This window comes from Danio rerio, chromosome 13 (assembly GCF_049306965.1).
Source record: "Danio rerio strain Tuebingen ecotype United States chromosome 13, GRCz12tu, whole genome shotgun sequence".
Lineage (NCBI taxonomy): Eukaryota > Metazoa > Chordata > Actinopteri > Cypriniformes > Danionidae > Danio > Danio rerio.
Genome location: NC_133188.1, coordinates 36020524 through 36047473, shown reverse-complemented (window position 1 = coordinate 36047473; position 26950 = coordinate 36020524). Strand labels below are relative to the sequence as shown.

Here is a 26950-nt window from a genome sequence, read left to right as displayed (position 1 = left end):
TGTATAATGTTGTTATTATTATTAGCAGTATTATTTATTATATCCATATTTATATTTGTTGTATTAAAAACAAGCTTAGATTTGTCCACCTGCAGGTTTCACACCACATGGGGCATAGCATGTGTATTAGGATATAACTCAGTATTTTGACCACACTTCGTTATTATTGTTCATTTATTCGTTTGCTGGAAATTAGAAGTAAATTTAGAAATAGTTTTAAACAAATCGTTGCGCTTAACTAACGAAACTAATTATTTATGATTCACTCATGCCTGGGATAGAACCCTGGTCTCTGGTGTGAAAGGTGAGTGACAATTCCACTGAGCTATTGGGAGTTGAAGAACTCTTTGACAGGAAAGGACCTGATCCACTCCATAGAGTAGCACACATGATTCACCCTATACATGTACACACTCATGATACACTCCATACATATGCATTTTATACATATACATACATGATACACTCTACAAATATATTCCATACATATGCACACCTGATACACTCTATACATATGCACACTTCATACTCAATACACTCATGCTAGGGTCACATGATATACTCCATACATATGCACACATACATTTCATACATATGCACAAAATACACTCTATATATATGCACACATTACACTCCATATATACACATACATGATACACTCTATACATATACACAATTGCACACATGATGCACTTTATACATATACACACATTACACTCCATTTATATGCACACATTACAGTCCATACATATACACACATGGTACATTCTATCTATGATTCACTCATGTCAGGGTCTGGGATAGAACCCCGGTCTCTGGCGTGAAAGGTGAGCGACAATTCCACTGAGCACACATGATTCACTCGATACATATACACACCATACATATGCACTTTATACATATACACACGATACACTCTACAAATACATTCCATACATATGCACACATGATACACTCTATACATATGCACACTTCATACTCAATACACTTGTGTTAGGGTCACACGATACACTCCATACATGATACACTCTATACATATACACAATTGCACAAATGATACACTTTATACATATACACACATTACACTCCATTTATATGCACACATTACAGTCTATACATATACACACATGGTACATTCTGTCTATGATTCACTCATGTCAGGGTCTGAGATAGAACCCGGGTCTCTGGCGTAAAAGTTGAGTCACAATTCCACTGAGCTATTGGGAGATGAAGAACTCCTTGACAGGAAAGGACCTGATACACTCCATACATATACACACTCTATACATGTGCACAAGATGCACTCTATACATATAGACACTCATGACACACTACTTGCATATACTCTCTACAAATACATTCCGTACATATACACACATGTCAGGGTCATATGACACATGATATACTCCATACATATGCACACATTACACTTCATATATACACACACACACATTGAGTCACAATTCTGCTAAGCTATTGGGAGTTGAAGAACCTCTTGACAGGAAAGAACCTGATCCACTCCATACAGAAGCACACATGATTCACTCGATATATATGCACTTTATACATATACACTCTACAAATACATTCCATACATATGCACACTTCATACTCGATACACTCGTGTTAGGGTCACATGACCCACTCCATACATATGCACACATTACACTCCATATATACACATGCATGATACACTCTATACATATACACAATTGCACACATGGGAGTTGAAGAACCCCTTGACAGGAAAGGACCTTATCCACTCCATACAGAAGCACACATGATTCACTCAATACATATACACACGATACATTCTACAAATACGTTCCATACACGAAAGACTCATGCTAGAATCACATGACCCACTCCATACATATGCACACATACATTTTATACCCATGCACACAATACACTCTATACATATACACACAATTCACTCTATAGATATACACAATTGCACACAATTCACTCTATACACACACATTACACTCCATATAAATGCACACATTACAATCCATACATATACACAGATGGTACATTCTATACATGATTCACTCATTTCAGGGTCTGGCATAGAACCCCGGTCTTTGGCATATATACACTGGCGTGAAAGGTGAGCGACAATTCCACTGAGCTATTGGGAGGTGAAGAACCCTTTGACAGGAAAGGACCTGATCCACTCCATAGAGTAGCAAACATGATTCACCCTATGCATATACACATTCATGCATATATACACTCCATACATATACACTCTACACATATTACACTCCATATAAACACATACATGATACACACAATTGCACACATGATACATATACACTCCATATATATGCACACATTACAGTCCATGCATATACCCACATGGTACATTCTATCTATGATTCACTCATGTCAGGGACTGGGATAGAACCCCGGTCTCTGGCGTGAAAGGTGAGCGACAATTCCACTGAGCTAATGGGAGTTGAAGAAACCCCTTGACAGGAAAGGACCTGATCCACTCCATACAGAAGCACACAAGATTCACTTGTTATATATGCACTTTATACATATACACTCTACAAATACATTCCTTACATATGCACACTTCATACTCGATACACTCGTGTTAGGGTCACATGACCCACTCCATACATATGCACTCATTACACTCCATATATACACATGCATGATACACTCTATACATATACACAATTGCACACATGGGAGTTGAAGAACCCCTTGACAGGAAAGGATCTTATCCACTCCATACAGAAGCACACATGATTCACTCAATACATATACACACGATACATTCTACAAATACGTTCCATACATATGTACACTTCATACACGAAGACTCATGCTAGAATCACATGACCCACTCCATACATATGCACACATACATTTTATACCCATGCACACATACATTTTATACCCATGCACACAATACACTCTATACATATACACAATTGCACACAATTCACTCTATACATATACATTACACTCCATATATATGCACACATTACAGTCCATACACATACCCACATGGTACATTCTATCTATGATTCACTCATGTCAGGGTCTGGGATAGAACCCCGGTCTCTGGCGTGAAAGGTGAGCGACAATTCCACTGAGCTATTGGGAGGTGAAGAACCCTTTGACAGGAAAGGACCTGATCCACTCCATAGAGTAGCACACATAATTCACCCTATACATATACATATACACATTCATGCATATATACACTCCATACATATACACACTACAAATACACTCTATACATATGCACACATTACACTCCATATATACACATACATGATACACTCTATACATATACACAATTGCACACATGATGCACTTTATACATATACACACATTACACTCCATTTATATGCACACATTACAGTCCATACATATACACACATGGTACATTCTATCTATGATTCACTCATGTCAGGGTCTGGGATAGAACCCCGGTCTCTGGCGTGAAAGGTGAGCGACAATTCCACTGAGCACACATGATTCACTCGATACATATACACACCATACATATGCACTTTATACATATACACACGATACACTCTACAAATACATTCCATACATATGCACACATGATACACTCTATACATATGCACACTTCATACTCAATACACTTGTGTTAGGGTCACACGATACACTCCATACATGATACACTCTATACATATACACAATTGCACAAATGATACACTTTATACATATACACACATTACACTCCATTTATATGCACACATTACAGTCTATACATATACACACATGGTACATTCTATCTATGATTCACTCATGTCAGGGTCTGAGATAGAACCCGGGTCTCTGGCGTAAAAGTTGAGTCACAATTCCACTGAGCTATTGGGAGCTGAAGAACTCCTTGACAGGAAAGGACCTGATACACTCCATACATATACACACTCTATACATGTGCACAAGATGCACTCTATACATATAGACACTCATGACACACTACTTGCATATACTCTCTACAAATACATTCCGTACATATACACACATGTCAGGGTCATATGACACATGATATACTCCATACATATGCACACATTACACTTCATATATATACACACACACACATTGAGTCACAATTCTGCTAAGCTATTGGGAGTTGAAGAACCTCTTGACAGGAAAGAACCTGATCCAATCCATACATAAGCAAACATGATACACTTTGTACATATTCACACTTCATACATGTGCACACGATGCACTCTATACATATAGACACTCATGATACACTCCATACATATACATTCCATACATATGCACACATGATACACTTATGTCAGGATCTCATGATACACTCCATGCATATGCACACTTCATGATACACTTTATACATATACACACTTGATACCCTCCATACATATATACAACCCATACGATGCGCTCTATACATATAGACACTCATGATACACCACATACATATGTACTCATGATACACTCTATACATATATATACTCTACAAATACATTCCATACATATACACACTTCAAACATATGCACACATGATACACTCTACAAATACATTCCATACTTATGCACAAATGATAAATTTTATACATATATGCACACATGATTTACTCCATAAATTTATACACACTTGATACTATCCATACATATGCACAATTGATGCACTCAATACATTTGCACACATGATACATTCTGTACATATACACACACTCCATATATATATGCACATACATGATACACTCTATACATATACACACCAAATATATACATACTCTCCATACAAATGCACAATTGATGCACTCTATACACTTGCACACATGATACATTCTATACATATACACACCATATATATGCACATACATCATACACTCTATACATACATTACACTCCATATATATGCACACATTACAATCCATACATATACACACATGATATATCCACTCCATACAGAAGCACACATGATTCACTCAATACATATACACACACGATACACTCTACAAATACATTCCATACATATGCACACATGATACGCTCTATACATATGCACACTTTATACACGAAAGACTCATGCTAGAATCACATGACCCACTCCATACATATACAAACATATATTTCATAGCTATGCACACAATACACTCTATACATATGCACACATTACACTCCATATAAACACATACATGATACACTCTATACATATACACAATTGCACACATGATACATACACACATTACAATCCATACATATACACACATGGTACATTCTATCTATGATTCACTCATGTCAGGGTCTGGGATAGAACCTCGGGCTCTGGCGTGAAAGGTGAGCGACAATTCCACTGAGCTATTGGGAGGTGAAAAACCCTTTGACAGGAAAGGACCTGATCCACTCCATAGAGTAGCACACATAATTCACCCTATACATATACATATACACATTCATGCATATATACACACCATACATATACACACTAAAAATACACTCTATACATATGCACACATTACACTCCATATATACACATACATGATACACTCTATACATATACACAATTGCACACATGATGCACTTTATACATATACACACATTACACTCCATTTATATGCACACATTACAGTCCATACATATACACACATGGTACATTCTATCTATGATTCACTCATGTCAGGGTCTGGGATAGAACCCCGGTCTCTGGCGTGAAAGGTGAGCGACAATTCCACTGAGCATACATGATTCACTCGATACATATACACACCATACATATGCACTTTATACATATACACACGATACACTCTACAAATACATTCCATACATATGCACACATGATACACTCTATACATATGCACACTTCATACTCAATACACTTGTGTTAGGGTCACACGATACACTCCATACATGATACACTCTATACATATACACAATTGCACAAATGATACACTTTATACATATACACACATTACACTCCATTTATATGCACACATTACAGTCTATACATATACACACATGGTACATTCTATCTATGATTCACTCATGTCAGGGTCTGAGATAGAACCCGGGTCTCTGGCGTAAAAGTTGAGTCACAATTCCACTGAGCTATTGGGAGCTGAAGAACTCCTTGACAGGAAAGGACCTGATACACTCCATACATATACACACTCTATACATGTGCACAAGATGCACTCTATACATATAGACACTCATGACACACTACTTGCATATACTCTCTACAAATACATTCCGTACATATACACACATGTCAGGGTCATATGACACATGATATACTCCATACATATGCACACATTACACTTCATATATATACACACACACACATTGAGTCACAATTCTGCTAAGCTATTGGGAGTTGAAGAACCTCTTGACAGGAAAGAACCTGATCCAATCCATACATAAGCAAACATGATACACTTTGTACATATTCACACTTCATACATGTGCACACGATGCACTCTATACATATAGACACTCATGATACACTCCATACATATACATTCCATACATATGCACACATGATACACTTATGTCAGGATCTCATGATACACTCCATGCATATGCACACTTCATGATACACTTTATACATATACACACTTGATACCCTCCATACATATATACAACCCATACGATGCGCTCTATACATATAGACACTCATGATACACCACATACATATGTACTCATGATACACTCTATACATATATATACTCTACAAATACATTCCATACATATACACACTTCAAACATATGCACACATGATACACTCTACAAATACATTCCATACTTATGCACAAATGATAAATTTTATACATATATGCACACATGATTTACTCCATAAATTTATACACACTTGATACTATCCATACATATGCACAATTGATGCACTCAATACATTTGCACACATGATACATTCTGTACATATACACACACTCCATATATATATGCACATACATGATACACTCTATACATATACACACCAAATATATACATACTCTCCATACAAATGCACAATTGATGCACTCTATACACTTGCACACATGATACATTCTATACATATACACACCATATATATGCACATACATCATACACTCTATACATACATTACACTCCATATATATGCACACATTACAATCCATACATATACACACATGATATATCCACTCCATACAGAAGCACACATGATTCACTCAATACATATACACACATGATACACTCTACAAATACATTCCATACATATGCACACATGATACGCTCTATACATATGCACACTTCATACACGAAAGACTCATGCTAGAATCACATGACCCACTCCATACATATACAAACATATATTTCATAGCTATGCACACAATACACTCTATACATATGCACACATTACACTCCATATAAACACATACATGATACACTCTATACATATACACAATTGCACACATGATACATACACACATTACAATCCATACATATACACACATGGTACATTCTATCTATGATTCACTCATGTCAGGGTCTGGGATAGAACCTCGGGCTCTGGCGTGAAAGGTGAGCGACAATTCCACTGAGCTATTGGGAGGTGAAAAACCCTTTGACAGGAAAGGACCTGATCCACTCCATAGAGTAGCACACATAATTCACCCTATACATATACACACCATACATATGCACTTTATACATATACACACTACAAATACATTCCATACATATGCAAACATGATACACTCTATACATATGCATACTTCATACTCGATACACTCGTGTTAGGGTCACACGATACACTCCATACATGATACACTTTATACATATGCACACTTCATACTCGATACACTCATGCTAGGGTCACATGATACACTCCATACATATGCACACATGATATACTCCATAAATTTATAAACACTTGATACTATCCATACATATGCACAATTGATGCACTCTATACATTTGCACACACTCCATATATATATGCACATATATGATACACTCTATACATATACATACTTGATACTCTCCATACACTTGCACACATGATACATTCTATACATATATACAACATATATATGCACATACATCATAGACTCTATACATACATTACACTCCATATATATGCACACATTACAATCCATACATATACACACATTATACATTCTATACATGATTCACTCATGTCAGGGTCTGGGATAGAACCCCGGTCTCTGGCATGCAAGGTGAGTGACAATTCCACTGAGCTAATGGGAGTTGAAGAAACCCCTTGACAGGAAAGGACCTGATCCACTCCATACAGAAGCACACATGATTCACTCGATATATATGCACTTTATACATATACACTCTACAAATACATTCCATACATATGCACACTTCATACTCGATACACTCGTGTTAGGGTCACATGACCCACTCCATACATATGCACACATTACACTCCATATATACACATGCATGATACACTCTATTCATATACACAATTGCACACATGGGAGTTGAAGAACCCCTTGACAGGAAAGGACCTTATCCACTCCATACAGAAGCACACATGATTCACTCAATACATATACACACGATACATTCTACAAATACGTTCCATACACGAAAGACTCATGCTAGAATCACATGACCCACTCCATACATATGCACACATACATTTTATACCCATGCACACAATACACTCTATACATATACACACAATTCACTCTATAGATATACACAATTGCACACAATTCACTCTATACACACACATTACACTCCATATAAATGCACACATTACAATCCATACATATACACAGATGGTACATTCTATACATGATTCACTCATGTCAGGGTCTGGCATAGAACCCCGGTCTTTGGCATATATACACTCCATACATATACACTGGCGTGAAAGGTGAGCGACAATTCCACTGAGCTATTGGGAGGTGAAGAACCCTTTGACAGGAAAGGACCTGATCCACTCCATAAAGTAGCACATACTATGCATGCATATATACACTCCATACATATACACTCTACACATATTACACTCCATATAAACACATACATGATACACTCTATAGATATACACAATTGCACACATGATACATATACACTCCATATATATGCACACATTACAGTCCATGCATATACCCACATGGTACATTCTATTTATGATTCACTCATGTCATGGTCTGGGATAGAACCCCAGTCTCTGGCGTGAAAGGTGAGTGACAATTCCACTGAGCTAATGGGAGTTGAAGAAACCCCTTGACAGGAAAGGACCTGATCCACTCCATACAGAAGCACACAAGATTCACTCGTTATATATGCACTTTATACATATACATTCTACAAATACATTCCTTACATATGCACACTTCATACTCGATACACTCGTGTTAGGGTCACATGACCCACTCCATACATATGCACTCATTACACTCCATATATACACATGCATGATACACTCTATACATATACACAATTGCACACATGGGAGTTGAAGAACCCCTTGACAGGAAAGGATCTTATCCACTCCATACAGAAGCACACATGATTCACTCAATACATATACACACGATACATTCTACAAATACGTTCCATACATATGTACACTTCATACACGAAGACTCATGCTAGAATCACATGACCCACTCCATACATATGCACACATACATTTTATACCCATGCACACATACATTTTATACCCATGCACACAATACACTCTATACATATACACAATTGCACACAATTCACTCTATACATATACATTACACTCCATATATATGCACACATTACAGTCCATACATATACCCACATGGTACATTCTATCTATGATTCACTCATGTCAGGGTCTGGGATAGAACCCCGGTCTCTGGCGTGAATGGTGAGCGACAATTCCACTGAGCTATTGGGAGGTGAAGAACCCTTTCACAGGAAAGGACCTGATCCACTCCATAGAGTAGCACACATAATTCACCCTATACATATACACATTCATGCATATATACACCCCATACATATACACACTACAAATACACTCTATACATATGCACACATTACACTCCATATAAACACATACATGATACACTCTATAGATATACACAATTGCACACATGATACACTTTATACATATACACACATTACACTCCATATATCTATGCACACATTACAGTCCATACATATACCCACATGGTACATTCTATCTATGATTCACTCATGTCAGGGTCTGGGATAGAACCCCGGTCTCTGGCATGAAAGGTGAGTGACAATTCCACTGAGCTAATGGGAGTTGAAGACACCACTTGACAGGAAAGGACCTGATCCACTCCATACAGAAGCACACATGATTCACTCGATATATATGCACTTTATACATATACACTCTACAAATACATTCCTTACATATGCACACTTCATACTCGATACACTCGTGTTAGGGTCACATGACCCACTCCATACATATGCACACATTACACACACATGCATAAAAAGTTTTGCTGCTTCATTAGTCAAGTAAGGTCGTATATGCCTGAAGTTGGCCAGATTAAATTAAACAATTTTAATAACCTTCTTGGCATACTTTTGGAATGTTAATTGAGAATCTAAAATTAGACCTAAATATTTAAAATCAGAGACAACCCTGAGCTTTTCTCCTTTAACAAATACATCAGGATGATGGGGAACTGTCAATGAGTGTGAGAAAAACATACATACCGTTTTACTTGTATTCAAATTAAGATGGGATTCACACAGCCAATCAGATACATGAACTAATGCCTCAGTTAAATAATTAGCTGCCAGATGCTTGTTTTTCGCGTGTACATATAGAACTGTGTCATCAGCATACATCTGGATATTAATAGTAGGACAGATTTGTGGGAGGTCATTTATATACAGACTAAACAGGATAGGGCCCAAGATGGATCCTTGAGGAACTCCACAGTTACTGATTCTGTATACTGATTGACTATTACCAAGGCGCACACATTGTTTCCTATTTGTTAGATATGAAGTTATCCAGATAATCGCCTCTAATGAAAAGTTAAAAAGAGTGAGCTTTGAAAGAAGTACCTCATGATTTACTGTGTCAAATGCTCTGTTTAAATCTAAAAAAAACTGCTCCTATTACTTCACCTCTGTCAAGCTTAGATTTCATATTCTTTATAAGATAACAATTAGCAGATTCGGTTGAGTGATTAGTTCTAAATCCAAACTGCATTGGATGTAAAGGGGTATGTCCGGCATTCAAGTAAGCAATCATTTGCTGTGCTACCCATTTTTCTGCTACTTTGGCAACTGTAGGCAATATACTAATCGGCCTATAGTTTTTCACACTTGTTTGCTCGCCGGCTCTAAAAATCGGTGTCACTATGGCTAATTTCCAAGCATCTGGGTATATACCTTGTGTAATTGAAAGATTTATTAGATGGGCGATAGGGCCAGCTAGTATATCCTTGTATGTTTTTAAAAACACAGAATCTAATCCATAAGCGTCTTTTGCTTTTGAAATTCTCATTGAGTCTATATTCTATGTTTAAAACCTCAGATTCAGATATATCATCTATTTTAGAAATTGGTTTATTATGATTTATTGGACTGTGTGTCATAAACTAAGATGAAAAGTTTTTAGCTAGTTCCGCAACAGAATTAATAAAATAATCATTAAAAATATTTGCAAGTCTTTCCTGATCATGAATGAGATTTCCATTTATTTATATTAGTCTTAATTCACTTAGTCTATGGTTAGTTTTCCTTCCAGTCAGTGTATTAATATTTTTCTAAATCATCTTTCCATTACCTCTAGCATTATCTATTATTCTTATAAAAAACTCCGCCTTAGCCTTCCTCATATTTTTTACCACTTTATTTCTTAGAGATGCAAAAATGTGTCTATCATTGCGAAGTCCTGATTTAAGTGCCCTTTTTAATGCAAGGTTACGCTCCTTCATTTGTTCCCACTGGGCTTGATTAAGCCAGGGTAGTGTCATTTTTTGTCTAGTTTTACTTTTAACTTTTCTAGTAAAAGAAGTTATTATTTTATTAATAATTTTAAGAAACATATCACTGCTGTTAATATCTTGACTACTCAGTAGATTTGACCAATCAATCTGCTGTAGAGCGTTTTCAAAGTTTTTCATTTCTTTTTTTGGATTTCTCTCATGAATTATTTTTTGCTGTGCTCTACCATCAAAGCGTTATTTTGTGAGTTTTCGTGATATCAATGTAATATTATGATCTGATATACCCGTCAAAAGATTATATGTTTTTGTTATCCTTTCTGGTTTATTTGTAAACATCAAATCTATTTGCGTCTGTGAGGAACTTACTCTTGTTGGGCCTTTGACTAATTGGATATAACTAAACTTACTTACAATTTCTTTGAGCTTTTTCCTATCTGTTTTATTTTCCCAGTTTATATTAAAATCCCCCATGATTAGCATTTCTTTTGTCTGATCACATTCCTTTAAAATTTTGTAAAAATTTTCATAAAAACTAATATCAGCAGATGCTGGCCTATACAAGCAAATTACATTAAATGACATTTCTTAATATTTCTGGAAATATTTAACCTAATACATTCCAGGTCTGTTTCATGTGACCATTCAATAGGACAACATTTAAGTGACTCTTTAACATAAACCAACACACCTCCCCCTCTGCCTATATTTCTGTCCCTTCGAAACAGATTATATTCAGAAATACTTAAAGCATTTTACATTACATACATTTTATACCTATGCACACAATACACTCTATACATATACACAATTGCACACATGATTCACTTTATACATATACACACATTACACTCCATATATATGCACACATTACAATCCATACATATACACAGATGGTACATTCTATCTATGATTCACTCATGTCAGGGTCTGGGATTGAACCCCGGTCTCTGGTGTGAAAGATGAGTGACAATTCCACTGAGCTATTGGGAGTTGAAGAACCCTTTGACAGGAAAGGACCTGATCCACTCCATAGAGTATGTGCACAAGATGCACTCTATACATATAGACACTCATGATACACTACATACATATACTCTCTACAAATACATTCCATACATATACACACATGTCAGGGTTATATGACACATGATATACTCCATACATATGCACACATTACACTAGATATACACACACACATTGAGTACCTCTTGACAGGAAAGGACCTGATCCACTCCAAACATAAGCACACATGATACACTTTATACATATACACACTCCATACATGTGCACACGATGCACTGTATACATATAGACACTCATGATACACTCCATACATATGCACTCATGATACACTCTATACATATACATTCCATACATATGCACACATGATACACTCCGTAGATATGCACACTTCATGATTCACTTTATACATATACACACTTGATACCCTCCATACTTATACACAACCCATACGATGCGCTCTATACATATAGACACTCATGATACACCACATACATATGCACTCATGATACACTCTATACATACATACTCTACAAATACATTCCATACATATACACACTTCAAACATATGCACACATGATACACTCTACAAATGCATTCCATACTTATACACAAATGATAAATTCTTTACATATATGCACACATGATTTACTCCATAAATATATACACACTCATGATACACTACATACATATACTCTTTACAAATACATTCCATACATATACACACATGTCAGGGTCATATGACACATGATATACTCCATACATATGCACACATTACACTTCATATATACACACACATTGAGTCACAATTCTGCTAAGCTATGAAGAACCTCTTGACAGGAAAGGACCTGATCCACTCCATACATAAGCACACATGATACACTTTATACATATACACACTCCATACATGTGCACACGATGCACTCTATACATATAGACACTCATGATTTACTCCATACATATGCACTCATGATAGACTCTATACATATACAATCCATACATATGCACACATGATATACTCATGTCAGGGTCACATGATACACTCCGTGCATATGCACACTTCATGATACACTTGACAGGAAAGGACCTATGAACACAATACACTACACAAATGCACACATCACACTCCATATATACTCACATGATACACTTTATACATATACACTCCATACATATACATACATGATACACTCTATACATATACACACATTACATTCCATACATACACACATGGTACATTCTATCCATGATACATTCATGTCAGGGTCTGGGTCACAATTCCACTGAGCTATTGGGATTTGAAGAACCCCCTTGACAGGAAAGGACCTGATTCCCTCTATACATAAACACACTTCATACATGTGCACACCATGCGCTCTATACATATAGACACTCATGATACACTACATACATATGCCCTCATGATACACTCTATACATATAAACTCTAAAAATACATTCCATACACATACACACATGTCAGGGTCACATGACACATGATATACTCCATGATACATTCCATACATTGTACATTTTATCATGTCAGGGTCTGGGATAGAACCAAATGTTCCTTTCAATACTTAAGCATTTTGCATTATTTTACATTAACATTTTATTCAGTTTACTATAAATGATACTTTTGTTTTTTGTATGTTTTTCCTGTTTGGAAAATGCTTGAAACGCTAAGACTCTAAAATGAGTCTTATGTTTTTGTTTTATGGGTTTCAGGCTACCAGAGATCCGATCTGCTGCATCACAGCATCAGACAAGATGCTCCTAGTGGTATGTCTGATTTACGCAAGCACACACTTTTACATCCCAAAGCTTCTGTGAGAGTGATGTGTCTGTGGTTTTTTATATCTGCAGGGACGTGAGTCTGGTATCTTACAGAGATACAGCCTGCCCAACATCAGCCTCCTGCAGAAATATTCTCTCACATCTAGACCGTATCAGCTCTCCCTTAATTGTAACTCCAGGTCTGATTACTTTCTTACCTTTTCTCCTTTTTCTTTTTGTCTCATTAGAACTCTTAGATATATATGATTTATGAAATTTTATGCTAATAATGCTTCCATGTTGATATTTAGTTTGTACTTGCTTGTATTGTTTGTTTTTTCAGTCGTCTGGCTATAATAGACATCACAGGAGTGTTGACCTTTTTGGATGTAGAGACGCGAGGTTCAATGGGAGATGCAGAGGGCGGGTCTACAGCTGGAGACCCATCTAAATTTGAGCGCAAGGATGTCTGGGATATGAAATGGGCCAATGACAACCCAGATCTGTTCTCCATGATGGAGAAAACCCGAATGTATGTCTTCAGAAACCTGGACCCTGAGGTGAGACATACTGTAGAGCAGGGATCACCAAACTTGTTTTTAGAGGGCCAGTGTTCTGCAGATCTCAACTCCAACCATAATCAAACACATCTGAACAGCTTATCAAGGTCTTACTATGCATACTTAAAACATCCAAGCAGGTATGTTGAAGCAAGTTGGAGCTAAATCCTGCAGAGACACCGGGCCTCCAGGACCGAGATTGGTGACCCCTGCTGTAGAGAATGAAATTTAATAAAAAAGAAGAAAATAAGTAATGTCAAAGCTACTGTAGTCTGAGATATGAAAGGATCAGGAAGTGCTGCTCCTTTCAAACACACAGAGTGGCACTTTTTAATATACATAATGTATTAATACAGTAAAAATGTCTAATAATACAGTGCATCCGGAAAGTATTCATACTTTCATACATTCTACACACAATACCCCATAATGAAAATGTGAAAAAATATTTATTGAAATTGTTGCAAATTTATTAAAACTTAAAAAACCTGAAAAATCACATGTACATAAGTAAGTAAATTCACAGCCTTTGCTAAATACTTTGTTGATAAGCCTTTGGCAGCAATTTCAGCCTCAAGTCTTTTTGAATATGATGCCACAGGCTTGGCACACCTGCCTTTGGGAATTTTTGCCCATTCTTCTTTGCAGTACCTCTCAAGCTCTATCAGGTTGGATTGGAAGCGACGGTGTACAGCCAATTTCAGATCTCTTCGAAGATGTTCAACAGGATTTAGGTCTAGGCTCTGGCTGGGACACTCAAGAACATTCACAGAGTTGTTGTGAAGCCACTCCATTGATATTTTGACGGTGTGCTTTGGTCCATTGTCTTGCTGGAAGATGAACCGTCGTTCCAATCTGAGGTCAAGAGCATTCTGAAGCAGGTTTTCATTCAGGTTTTCTCCAAATGTAACACCTGGCATTCACTCCAAAGAGTCTAAGAGTCCTTCAAAAGCCTTTTGGCAAATTTCAGGCAGGTAGAAGCTTCAATCTGGCCACTCTACCATACAGGCTTGATTGGTGGATTGCTGCACAGATGGTTGTCCTTCTGTAAGGTTCTCCTTTCTAAACAGAAGAATGCTGGAGCTCAGACAGAGCGACCATTAGGTTATTGATCACCTCCCTGACTAAGGCCCTTCTCCCCTGATCACTCAGCTTAGATGGCCGGATAGCTCTAGGAAGAGTCCTGGTGGTTCCAAACATCTTCCACTTACGGATGATGGAGGCAACTGTGCTCATTGAATATTCAGTGCAGCAGAAATTTTTCTGTAACCTTCCCAAGGCTTGTGCCTCGAGGCAATCCTGTCTCGGAGATCTACAGACAATTCCTTTGTCTTCATGCTTTGTTTGTGCTTTGACATGAACTGTTAACCATGGGACCTTATATAGACAGGTGAATGGTTTTTCAAATCATGTTCAATCAACTGAATTTACCACAGGTGAACTACAATGAAGCAGCTGAAACATCTCATGAATGATCAGTGGAAACAGAATGTACCTGAGCTAAATTCAGAGTTTCAAAGGCTGTGAATACTTATGTACATGTGAATTGTCAGGTTTTTATTTTTAATAAATTTGCAACAATTACAAAAAACATTTTTTTACATCGTCATTATAGCGTATTGTGTGTAGAATTTTGAGGAAATAAATAATTAAATGCATTTTGGAATGAGTCTGTAACATAAAAATTGGAAAAAGTGAAGCGCTATGAAAACCTTTCAGAGGCACTGTATGGTCCTACTTCACCACTACCTCTAAAACTCAATCCTCACAGGAAACCTGTGGCAAAATTTGAATGTCAAAAAGATTATTTAAAAAAAATATATTTTATGTTTATTGTCAACACTTATTTGAGTACAATCACACAACATTTTAAGGTACATTTTGACCTCAGTATGTGACTTAATGACAAACAATTGAAATACATTATTACCAGGTGTACTAAGCATGCTTAGTACTCACAATATGTTGAATTATCAACAAATTGCAAAAAAACTGTAAAGAAATTACAAGAAAAAGGAAAAAAAGAAGTAAAAGTGTTTACATTCATGGTGAGAACGTGTCCTAATTAAAATCCTTTGAGAATAATTTCAAATGACCATAATTATACACATAGGTATTAGACATAATACATTGTGAATATGTTATGTTATTGTTGAATCATATACGAATACACATATTGGCATATATTTATCTATAAGTTGAGCATCTTCTATTTATTTATAGAAACAAAATCATGTCTTCTATCTGAAATACATTCCACCCATTTATTAAGAATTACTTTTTAAGCATATTTTCAGGCATGTCCCCGTAAAACCTTTCAGTACATTTTGGTCATACCCCTGTCATTATACAATAAACTGTTCTTGTAAACCACCAAAACCAGTACACACTCACACAAACCAGCCTTAAATCAGAGCACATGGCCTGTAGTTTAAAGACCACCCACAGATGTTATATTTACAAAGATAGCAGGAAGTATGGTTGATAGATTCAGTTCTCGCATTGCACACTGTATTAACCCAAATGCCAAACATGCATTTTAAGTAATCTTTATGAAGTTTGAATAAAAAAGACTAGTTGTTTTAATTTGTAGCAGTGTGAGTGAGGGTTCTCTCATGTCATATTTATGTTCTGCTTTGAACACAGGAGCCAATTCAAACATCTGGCTTCATCTGCCACTTTGAGGATCTGGAGATCAAATCTGTTCTTCTGGATGAGATCATGAGGGTTGGTTGAAATGTGTTAAATCAGTTTATTATGGAAGCTGAATTTTATTTGAAATAAATAAACTAAAAAAACTTTGTGGACAAACTTTATGGTGGCTTGAGAAAGCCTAGTCCGAAAGGTTGAACTAGTTTAAGAGTTTAAAGAATTGAATAAGTTTAACACAGTTGGCATAGAGAGATAAGTAGGCAGATAAGTAGGTTGCTCCAGTGTTTTGCCAGGGTATTCTAAATGGTTGCTAGGTGGTTGCTAAGGTGTTGCTAGGTGGTTGCTGAGGAGTTGTTATGTTGTTCTAGGTGGTTGCTAAGGTGTTGCTAGGCGGTTGCTAGGGAGTTGTAGGCGGTTGCTATGTTCTAGGTGTTGCTAGAAAGGTGCTAGGGTGTTCTGAGTGGTTGCTAGGTGGTTGCTAAGGTGTTGCTAGGCGGTTGTTAGGGTGTTGTAAGTGGTTGCTATGTTCTAGGTGTTGCTAGGTGGTTGCTAGGGTGTTCTGAGTGATTGCTGTGGAATAACTAGGCAGTTCCTAGGGTGTTGCTAGGCTATTGCTAAGATGTTCTATGTCGTTGCTAGGTGGTTGCTAAGGTGTTCTGAGTGATTGCTAGGCGGTTGCTAACATAAATTTGCATGATTCTAGTATGAATTAGCATGTTGCTAGTATGTTTATAGTATGCATTAGCATGTTGCTAGTATGATTAGTATGTTTGTTGCTATGTTTTAGTATGGAATGGTATATTGTTAAAATTTTTCTAATGCGATTAGTATGTTTGTATGTTGTTAGTTTGTTTCTAATATATATCATTATATATCAGTGTAGTACATTGGACATATTAACAACATACTAATCCAGTTAGTATGGATTGGTATGTTGTTAGTATGTTTAATGTAAAGTCAATGACAGTTTTTGAAAAGTCGATGAAGTTTTTTTTTTTTTTTACAATGGAAGTCTATGGGACAGTAGCTAGGATGCCGAAAGTGTTTGCTAGGGTTGACTAGTAAGTTGAAAAAGCACCAGTGATTGACAGATTGGTAGTCTGAGTTAAATGAGCCCAACCTTAAGCCTGTATGACAGTCTGGCACAAAGTTATGAGGTCACAAAGTTTGGTCCAATGTTAAGTCAATGGGACTTTTCCGAATGGGCTCCATGCACAGCTAGAGTTTTAAAGCCTACAATAAACTTCTGGTGTTTTTACAGCATCAATGTTGTAATGTACAGTAATTACTATACATTAATTTTAATAAACTTAAGCATTCATTTAGTTGTTCAAGCGAAATACGAGATGAAAGACCATTGTAACAACTAGCGGTGTCAGTAGCAACAGGCTTGTGAAGAAATTCCATTGAAAATACTGGGGTAAAATAAACGCTCTGTTTTAAAGACATGGCGGGGGGAAATCTATTTTAATGCAGTGCTTTTTGTCCAGTCTGAGACCCACTTTATATCGTATATCTAACAGGCAGTGAAGATCGCAGAGTTTTAAAGAAATCAGATCTTAAACATGACAATTTTGTAATGGAAAGACAGTTCACTGGAAGCCCTTGGGCTGCCTGGCTGAAAATTAAAAGTCTGTGTGCATATAGCACATTTTCAGGGTCAGTTTTCGGAAAACCATATGTCGGACCAGTTGGAAAAGACATTCTGCTGCTTAAACATCTGGTTGGAGATGCATATAGAAGAATAAAAAGTTTATGTAGTATGGCAGTATGTTGGCTTTCTTAAGCCACCATAATAATTGTATAAAATGAGAATGAAGTGTCATATCTCTATATTATTAAAACATGCATCCTAATGCATTAAATGATGGATGAACCCTCAATGTAACTTTTATTTTGTAGGATCCAGACGTGCCCAATAAAGATTATTTAATGAACTTTGAGATCCGCTCACTGAGGGACAGCAGGGCGCTGATTGAGAAGGTTGGAATTGAAGACGCTTCTCAGTTTATCGAGGACAATCCCCATCCGCGCCTCTGGTGAGACTCACACTCATTCCACAAAATAAATGAGGCGGTTTAGTTGTTATTTCAAGCAGATCTGCACAAGGAAAGAGGAATACACAATTGAGAGCAAAGTTACGCAATAAGGAACAGGTCGGTAAAACATGATGTGTGCATTTGTGTGTGTTTATTCTGCTTTTTAGAGATTTGAAAGGTTGCAGCATTGCTAAATATGTGCATGTTACTTGGAGGTGGAAAATATGAGGTCCAGTTTTATAGTCTGAATGAAGTGTGAAGTACAGTTTTATGATCTGAATGATGATCCTGGCACTGACTGGGCAAGTTAAAAACCAATACAAGTGCACTCTGCTGAGCCTTTCCTACAGTACAGTACTACCTGGCCTTTGAGAATGCGGTTTTTAATATAAAATAAAATAAGCTGTAATATAAAGAAGCACTTTTCTCTGCAGTTGTTTTGGGTTGTGTTCATTTAGAAGAAATAAATCTTCACCTAAGACAGAGATGAGAGAGAAGGAGAGATGTTACCTGTAGCCATAAAACATAGCAGTCTTGCAGCGGCTCTATTGATTTAGCGGCCCACTGGAGTTTTAGTGGCTCTGTCAGTTCTCACAGCACAAGGAGGAATTTCAGATTGGACTCTTGCTGCAGAGTCATGGAGGTAAACAATAGTGTCATGTTAGCTCATGTATAATGTCCTCCACCAGTGCTTTAAAGCATTATACCTTCATCTAACAGAAAATACTTACAATTTCCAAAGTAAATCTTTCTAAGATCTCTCAAGAGTATGTCTATGTCACATTTGACCCCCTAATCTAGAAAATAAACATATATTTTTTAGTATTTCTGTATTTATATATCATGTTACTGAAGTATTTGTATATAAGCATTTGTTTAAGTGACTTTAAAGAAGTCATATTATGCTTATTAAATGTAAGCATGAAAGTTTGTGTAAGATTCACCTTTTAGTATGTTACCCAGTGAGGAAAATTACTGCTGAAACTGTTTGACAGGAACCGGAGAAGGAATATTACAGGAACATGGTGTAAAAGAAAGAAGCCATGTGTCTGCTTCCTCTTTCATTCTGTGTGTGTTTGCTTGAATGCAAGTGTAAGAGCTGAAAAACTCTGTTGTTTGGTCCTGCCCATCCTTAACATGCCAACATGCCTGAGGTCAAAGGTTTTCTTAGCTTTCCATGAGCACATGAAAAGATCCCTGACAGACTCTTTTCATCCTTTTTGTGCACTTGCTGTACCTCAGTTCTCAGAAAACTGTCAGTCCTTCAGTTAAAGGGATAATTCACCCAAGAAAGTGAAAATTTACTCACTGTTTACTCGTTGCTGTTGCCGTCTCAAGCAGTTATAAACCTTTATGAGTTATTTTGAAGGAAGCCGTAAACCTGTAAGCATTGACTTCCATAGTATTTGTTTTTCCTACTACAGAAGTCAATGCTTGGTCAAAAAGTCTTCATTTGTTCTCAACAGAAGAATGAGGTCAAACAGCTTTCTAACAAGTGAAGGGAAAGTTATTTATGACAGAATTGTCAATTTTGAGTGAACTATCCCTTTAAGTGTCTTTTGTTAATCACATCTTGCTATTCACCGTCACAGATACTCCAATTAAATAATTTTATCACAACTTACGTGTCTGTCAGCTTCTATAAATATAGATTTAAGGTTTTGATCGTGAAGTTACAAATTTTCTGTACTTAATAAATTGAGTCAGTTATTTATGCGTTGGCTTCCAGGCGTCTGTTGGCAGAAGCAGCGCTGCAGAAGCTGGATTTGAAGATGGCTGAGCAGGCATTTGTGCGCTGTCGGGACTATCAGGGTATTGAGTTTGTGAAGAGATTGAGCAACCTGCAGAGTGAAGCCATGAAGCAGGCTGAGGTGGCTGCTTACTTTAGCAGGTTCGAGGAGGCAGAGAGGATGTACCTGGACATGGATCGCAGGTAAATATGCATGTATACTTAAAGTCACTTACACACTTTTGATGTGTCCACATTTGGCATGTTTTGGTTTAAATAAAAACAAAAAGAGTGTTTACATGGACACCAATAATTTGATTAGGACAATACTCTGATTAAAAGTCTACCATGTAAACAGAGATTTTTATTTAAATTCTTTTTTATTTATTAATTTTTTGTATTTAATTTAATTAAAATGTTTTTGATTAATTAAATCCGATTTAGGTCATAATCGAACTAAACAGAAATTAAATTAGGACATGTGGAGTATGCCGATTTTAGTTGCATTTAAACACCTTAATCAAACTAACTATCATGAAGGACTTTCGCCGCATTTTGTGAAAAGATATTCTAAACACACACGACTGTTTGACACTATTCTCTGCATCTACCCAAGTCAGAGAAAGACCACAGACACCTGCATCGCAAAACGCTGAGTTTTTTTCCCATACGGTGTGCGTTATCAAATTTCATTAAAACAACACTCTTCCAGCAGTTCATACTCGCATCCAATTTATCGTTTGACACGGTGGCATGCATGAAAAGTTCCCAAAAAAAGTGGAAGTGCCAAATTGTAGTAAGTCGACAAATTAAAAGTTGACAAATTAAAAATGAAAGACCCGAAATTACATGAAACTCCAGAGGAAGTGTGGATAACGCAGTGACACAATGACAATAATCAAATTATGTGCTATAACATGTAAAACAGGATCATGAAAGGAACATTCAAAAAGCAACTCATGTAACAGGGTTCAAACAGTCATTGAAAACCTGGAAAAGTCATGGAAATTTGACATGGCATTTTCCAGGCCTGGAAATTACATTTACATTTAGTCATTTAGCAGACATTTTTGTCCAAAGCGACTGTCACACTAGCTGAGGTCACAGTAGAGCTTTTGCTTGCAAATTTCTGTCGTACAGCGCTGTGAAAAGGGGCGGAGTTAAACAATATGATTAGACATTAATAAAAGTGAGCGATTGCTCCATATTTTAAATGTATTATTTTAAATGATCTTCTATTGGTCTCACGCAATCACCTGATGTGATTTTGCTGGTAAGAATTCACCAAGCTTGAACTTTCTAATGCAGTGAAATGCGAAACACGTGCTTGCTGTATGCATTCGCATACCTATAAATGGAAGTCTATGGAGTGAAAAGAGCAGCGTGATCGCGGCTTTATAATAGAAGTATTTTTATATATGTAGACATTACATGAAACATTAGGTCATGAAAATTGACTTGAAAGTCCTGGAAAAGTTCTGGAATTTTTGTTATAAAAATGTGTATGATGTAAACATCTTAATCATATTACTGTCTTATTCAGATTATGGCAAATAATTTGATTACTGATGTCGATGTGAACATAGTCAAAGAGTGGGTCTCAAATGAACCAGTGGGTTTCAAATGAACTTCGGTGCAATGTGCACAAGCAAAATAAACATTCAATTTTGATTTCTCTCTTATGTTCTATGTTTGGTAAGTTTTAATACAAAATACAGGTCATAAAACCTTTGTCTTGTTAACTTGTTAGATGAAACTAAAAGGAACATGGAATTTAAGTTTAGCTTGTGTGTATAATATAGCTCATAGACTAAACTTAAAGTTAGACAGGTTGCTTAGACAAGAAACGCGTTTAAAATAAAATCAATCTAAAATAAATAATTCCAACACTAAAATGTAAATATATAGTACTTATTCTTTTTAATGAAGGCACTCCTTCAATGCCATATTACAAATAGTACTGATTTATATTTCTGTTTATATATATTACATACATATTTTTACTATTTTTTTGTTCTTTTTACCAAACAATAGCTGTTTGATTTTTTTCTGGCATTTAACAATAAATTAGCATATTTTAATTTAATGGAGTATCAGATTTAATAAACTACACAGATGGATGCAAAAAAAAAAAAAAAAAAAAAAGCACTCAAATCCATTTCCAAATATGTTTCTCTTGGTCTGGATGTGGAGTTTTGTTTATGTGGTTCTAGCCAACATTTTAATTATTTAAATTAAAAACCAACAAAAATCGATTTATTTTGAATGTTCATTTTTCATCCTGCTTCCTCTGGTCTCTTCAGGGATTTGGCAATCAGTTTGCGCATAAAGCTCGGTGATTGGTTCAGGGTTCTGCAGTTGTTGAAGACAGGATCAGGTGACTCTGATGATGCTCTTCTGGAGCAGGCTTACAACGCCATTGGAGACTACTTTGCAGACAGACAAAAATGGTAGGCTGCTGTACAAGTGTTGAATGAATTCAGCTGATTGTTACATGCTTCAGTGACATACACTCATTTAGCCATAAACCAAATCAAATGTTTTTGTAAGATTGAATAAATAAAGTTTATTCAACTTTTTTTTTTCTTGTCTAGACGTTTTATTTATTGTTCAGAATTTGAATACATTTTGCTGTGGCTACAGTATGCTAGTAGAATAGGGCTTTACAAAATAACCAAGGCACTTTAACAAAACCCATTTATTTTGTTGGAATCTTTCAATCATTCATTTTATTTTCAGCTTAGTCCCTTTATTAATCAGTGATCACCACAGCGGAATGAACCACCAACTTATCCATCATATGTTTTCTGCAGCGGATATCACTAATACACAAGACATCACAAATGTTTTTCATTGCTCTGCTGTGAGACTCTTCTTCAGTCTCTTCCACAGTTCATTGGTTTAACTCTGTTAACAAGGGGTTTCCAGAGGTTTTCAGATAGGTTTACATCAGGGCTCTAGGTTGGCTGTCCACACAACATGCTTTTTGCTAAAGAAGATGCATAACCTGTTCAGCACTGGACTGCTGAGCAATTCCAGTTGCACGTTTGAACTGATTGACCATTGAGATCTTCAGCATTAAACTGTCCTCCAGTGTGTTTTTTTTTTTTTTTTTTGTGGATGGTTAGCCATTTTGGGATGGCTTTAACTTGCATTTTAAAAATGCAATATTTAGAATTGCAGATTTGGAAAGATTGGCTTCTCTCTCCCCCCTTCCCCCAACACAATATTTTCTTTTTAGGTTAGCTTCCCTCCTGTTAGGCTTACTCCACTTATAATAAATTGTACATTTTCTCTAATTTGATGTCTCATGTATGTCACAGTAGTGAAGAAAAAAATATTGTAACCTCCCATTTATGCTGACTTTGAAGTATGTGTGATCTACAGGTTGAATGCAGTCCAGTATTACCTGCAAGGCCGAAACCAGGAGCGTTTAGCTGAATGTTATTATATGCTGGAGGACTATGATGGTCTGGAGAGACTTGCAAACTCCCTGCCGGAAAACCATAAACTGCTACCAGTGGGTGCTCTCTCTTTTTAATATCTCTTAAATTCTTTCTCAGCAGACCATGCAAACAAGTTTAGTTCAGATTGTCTGAAAACTATTGTGTGTACAGGATATTGGTCAGATGTTTGTTACTGTGGGAATGTGCGAGCAGGCCGTCAGCGCGTTTCTGAAATGTAACCAGCCCAAAGCAGCTGTGGATGCCTGTGTGCATCTAAACCAGGTGAGCATTTATATACAAATCTACACGGAATATAGCCTTGTTACAACTAAGGTTTTAATATGTTATGAATGGTAAATGGTTTATATGTAAAACTATTATTTAAATTTTTTACGCTCAAAATCATAGTATATCAGGGCTATTTATTTCTAATAAATTATTATTCATTTAGTTATTTAGTTAATATATTTTTTTATGTCTTTGTAGTTTGCACATTAGCTTCTAATCACATTTTATGTATTTTTAAACACTTACCAATTTATTTATGCAAATTTTAAGAAGCAAAAGGCTTTAATTAATTTTACCTTTGTTAAACATGTTTAAATTTCATTTCTAAATTCATTAACTCATTAATTTTCCTTCGACTTAGTCCCTTTATTTATCAGGGGTCGCCACAGCGGAATGAACCGCCAACTTATCTAGCATATGTTTTACACAGCAGATGCTCTTCCAGCTGCAACCCAGAACTGGGAAACATCCATACACACTCATTCACACATGCACACACACACACACACACACACACACACACACACACACACACACACACACTCACACACACACACACACACACACACACACACACACATACACACTACGTTCAATTTAGTATTCAATTCACCTATAGTGCATGTCTTTGGACTGTACGCACACACATACACAGCTTCTCTTTCAAGAATGCAACATTATAATTTTGAATTGAATATTAATGTGTTATGTGTTCTTAAACCTTAACAGTCCTATTTAATATGCATTTGTCAAAAGACCCATGTCTTCACTCAATACATTCTGACTCACTGCCTTTTTTTTTCTGGCTTTTTGGCCATTGAGAGATAATGATGCTTCTTTCATTAGTTTAAATGAGAGGTTCAGAGAGATCACACTGCTCATCATCAGTTCTACTGAAAGATCCAGATGCAGCTGTAGCGTCATCACACTCATCTGCTCCTGAAACCTGTCTGTGATGAGTGTTTGGATGGTAGCAAATGTGCAACAGTAAAAAATACATTTTAATTATGTGCATTTTTTCAGTGGAACAAAGCTGTGGAACTTGCCAAAAACCACAGTATGAAGGAAATTGGACCCCTGCTGTCCAAATACGCCTCACATCTGCTGGAGAAAAACAAAACTCTGGAGGCTGTAGAGCTCTACCGAAAAGCCCATCACTTCCTGGATGCTGCCAAACTCATGTATAAGGTAGCAATTGTAGCAGCTTATGTAGTTTGAAGCAAGTGACAAGTTGTTGTTTTTTTTAAAATACATTTTTATGTTTATGTTTGTTGGATATTACCTTGTATTTGGTGTGTAAAATAGTACTGTAATGCTTGTAAATTTTCTTGATAAATGGAGTTATTGTTTCACAAATGAAAGATCAGATTTGGAAATGAGTTGTCATTATGCCAATCGTACTTTCCACACAAACCTATATGGATTTGCAACAGATTAGCTTAATGCCAACCTAAGACCTCATTGGCTGCCCATGAACAATCTCTACTTTGAGCCACAAACACTTTAGTATTAGCTGA

The 26950-nt window shown here is 36.4% G+C and overlaps 1 protein-coding gene across 3 annotated transcripts in view; it reads left to right on the top strand.

The window, feature by feature from the left end:
- wdr35 (WD repeat domain 35) overlaps positions 1-26950 on the top strand; it is a 48074-nt gene that overhangs the window by 11378 nt on the left and 9746 nt on the right. For 2 of the 3 annotated variants that reach the window (NM_001145589.1, XM_021480623.3), the window contains 10 exons: positions 14672-14725; positions 14810-14919; positions 15063-15279; positions 17926-18006; positions 19834-19970; positions 21700-21903; positions 24003-24149; positions 25087-25219; positions 25317-25427; positions 26457-26621. In NM_001145589.1, the coding sequence (NP_001139061.1) occupies positions 14672-14725; positions 14810-14919; positions 15063-15279; positions 17926-18006; positions 19834-19970; positions 21700-21903; positions 24003-24149; positions 25087-25219; positions 25317-25427; positions 26457-26621 (1359 nt within the window). Of the gene's footprint in view, positions 1-14671; positions 14726-14809; positions 14920-15062; positions 15717-16799; positions 17329-17925; positions 18007-19833; positions 19971-21699; positions 21904-24002; positions 24150-25086; positions 25220-25316; positions 25428-26456; positions 26622-26950 lie in introns of those variants that run through there. The other variant, XR_012388635.1, reaches the window with a different exon arrangement.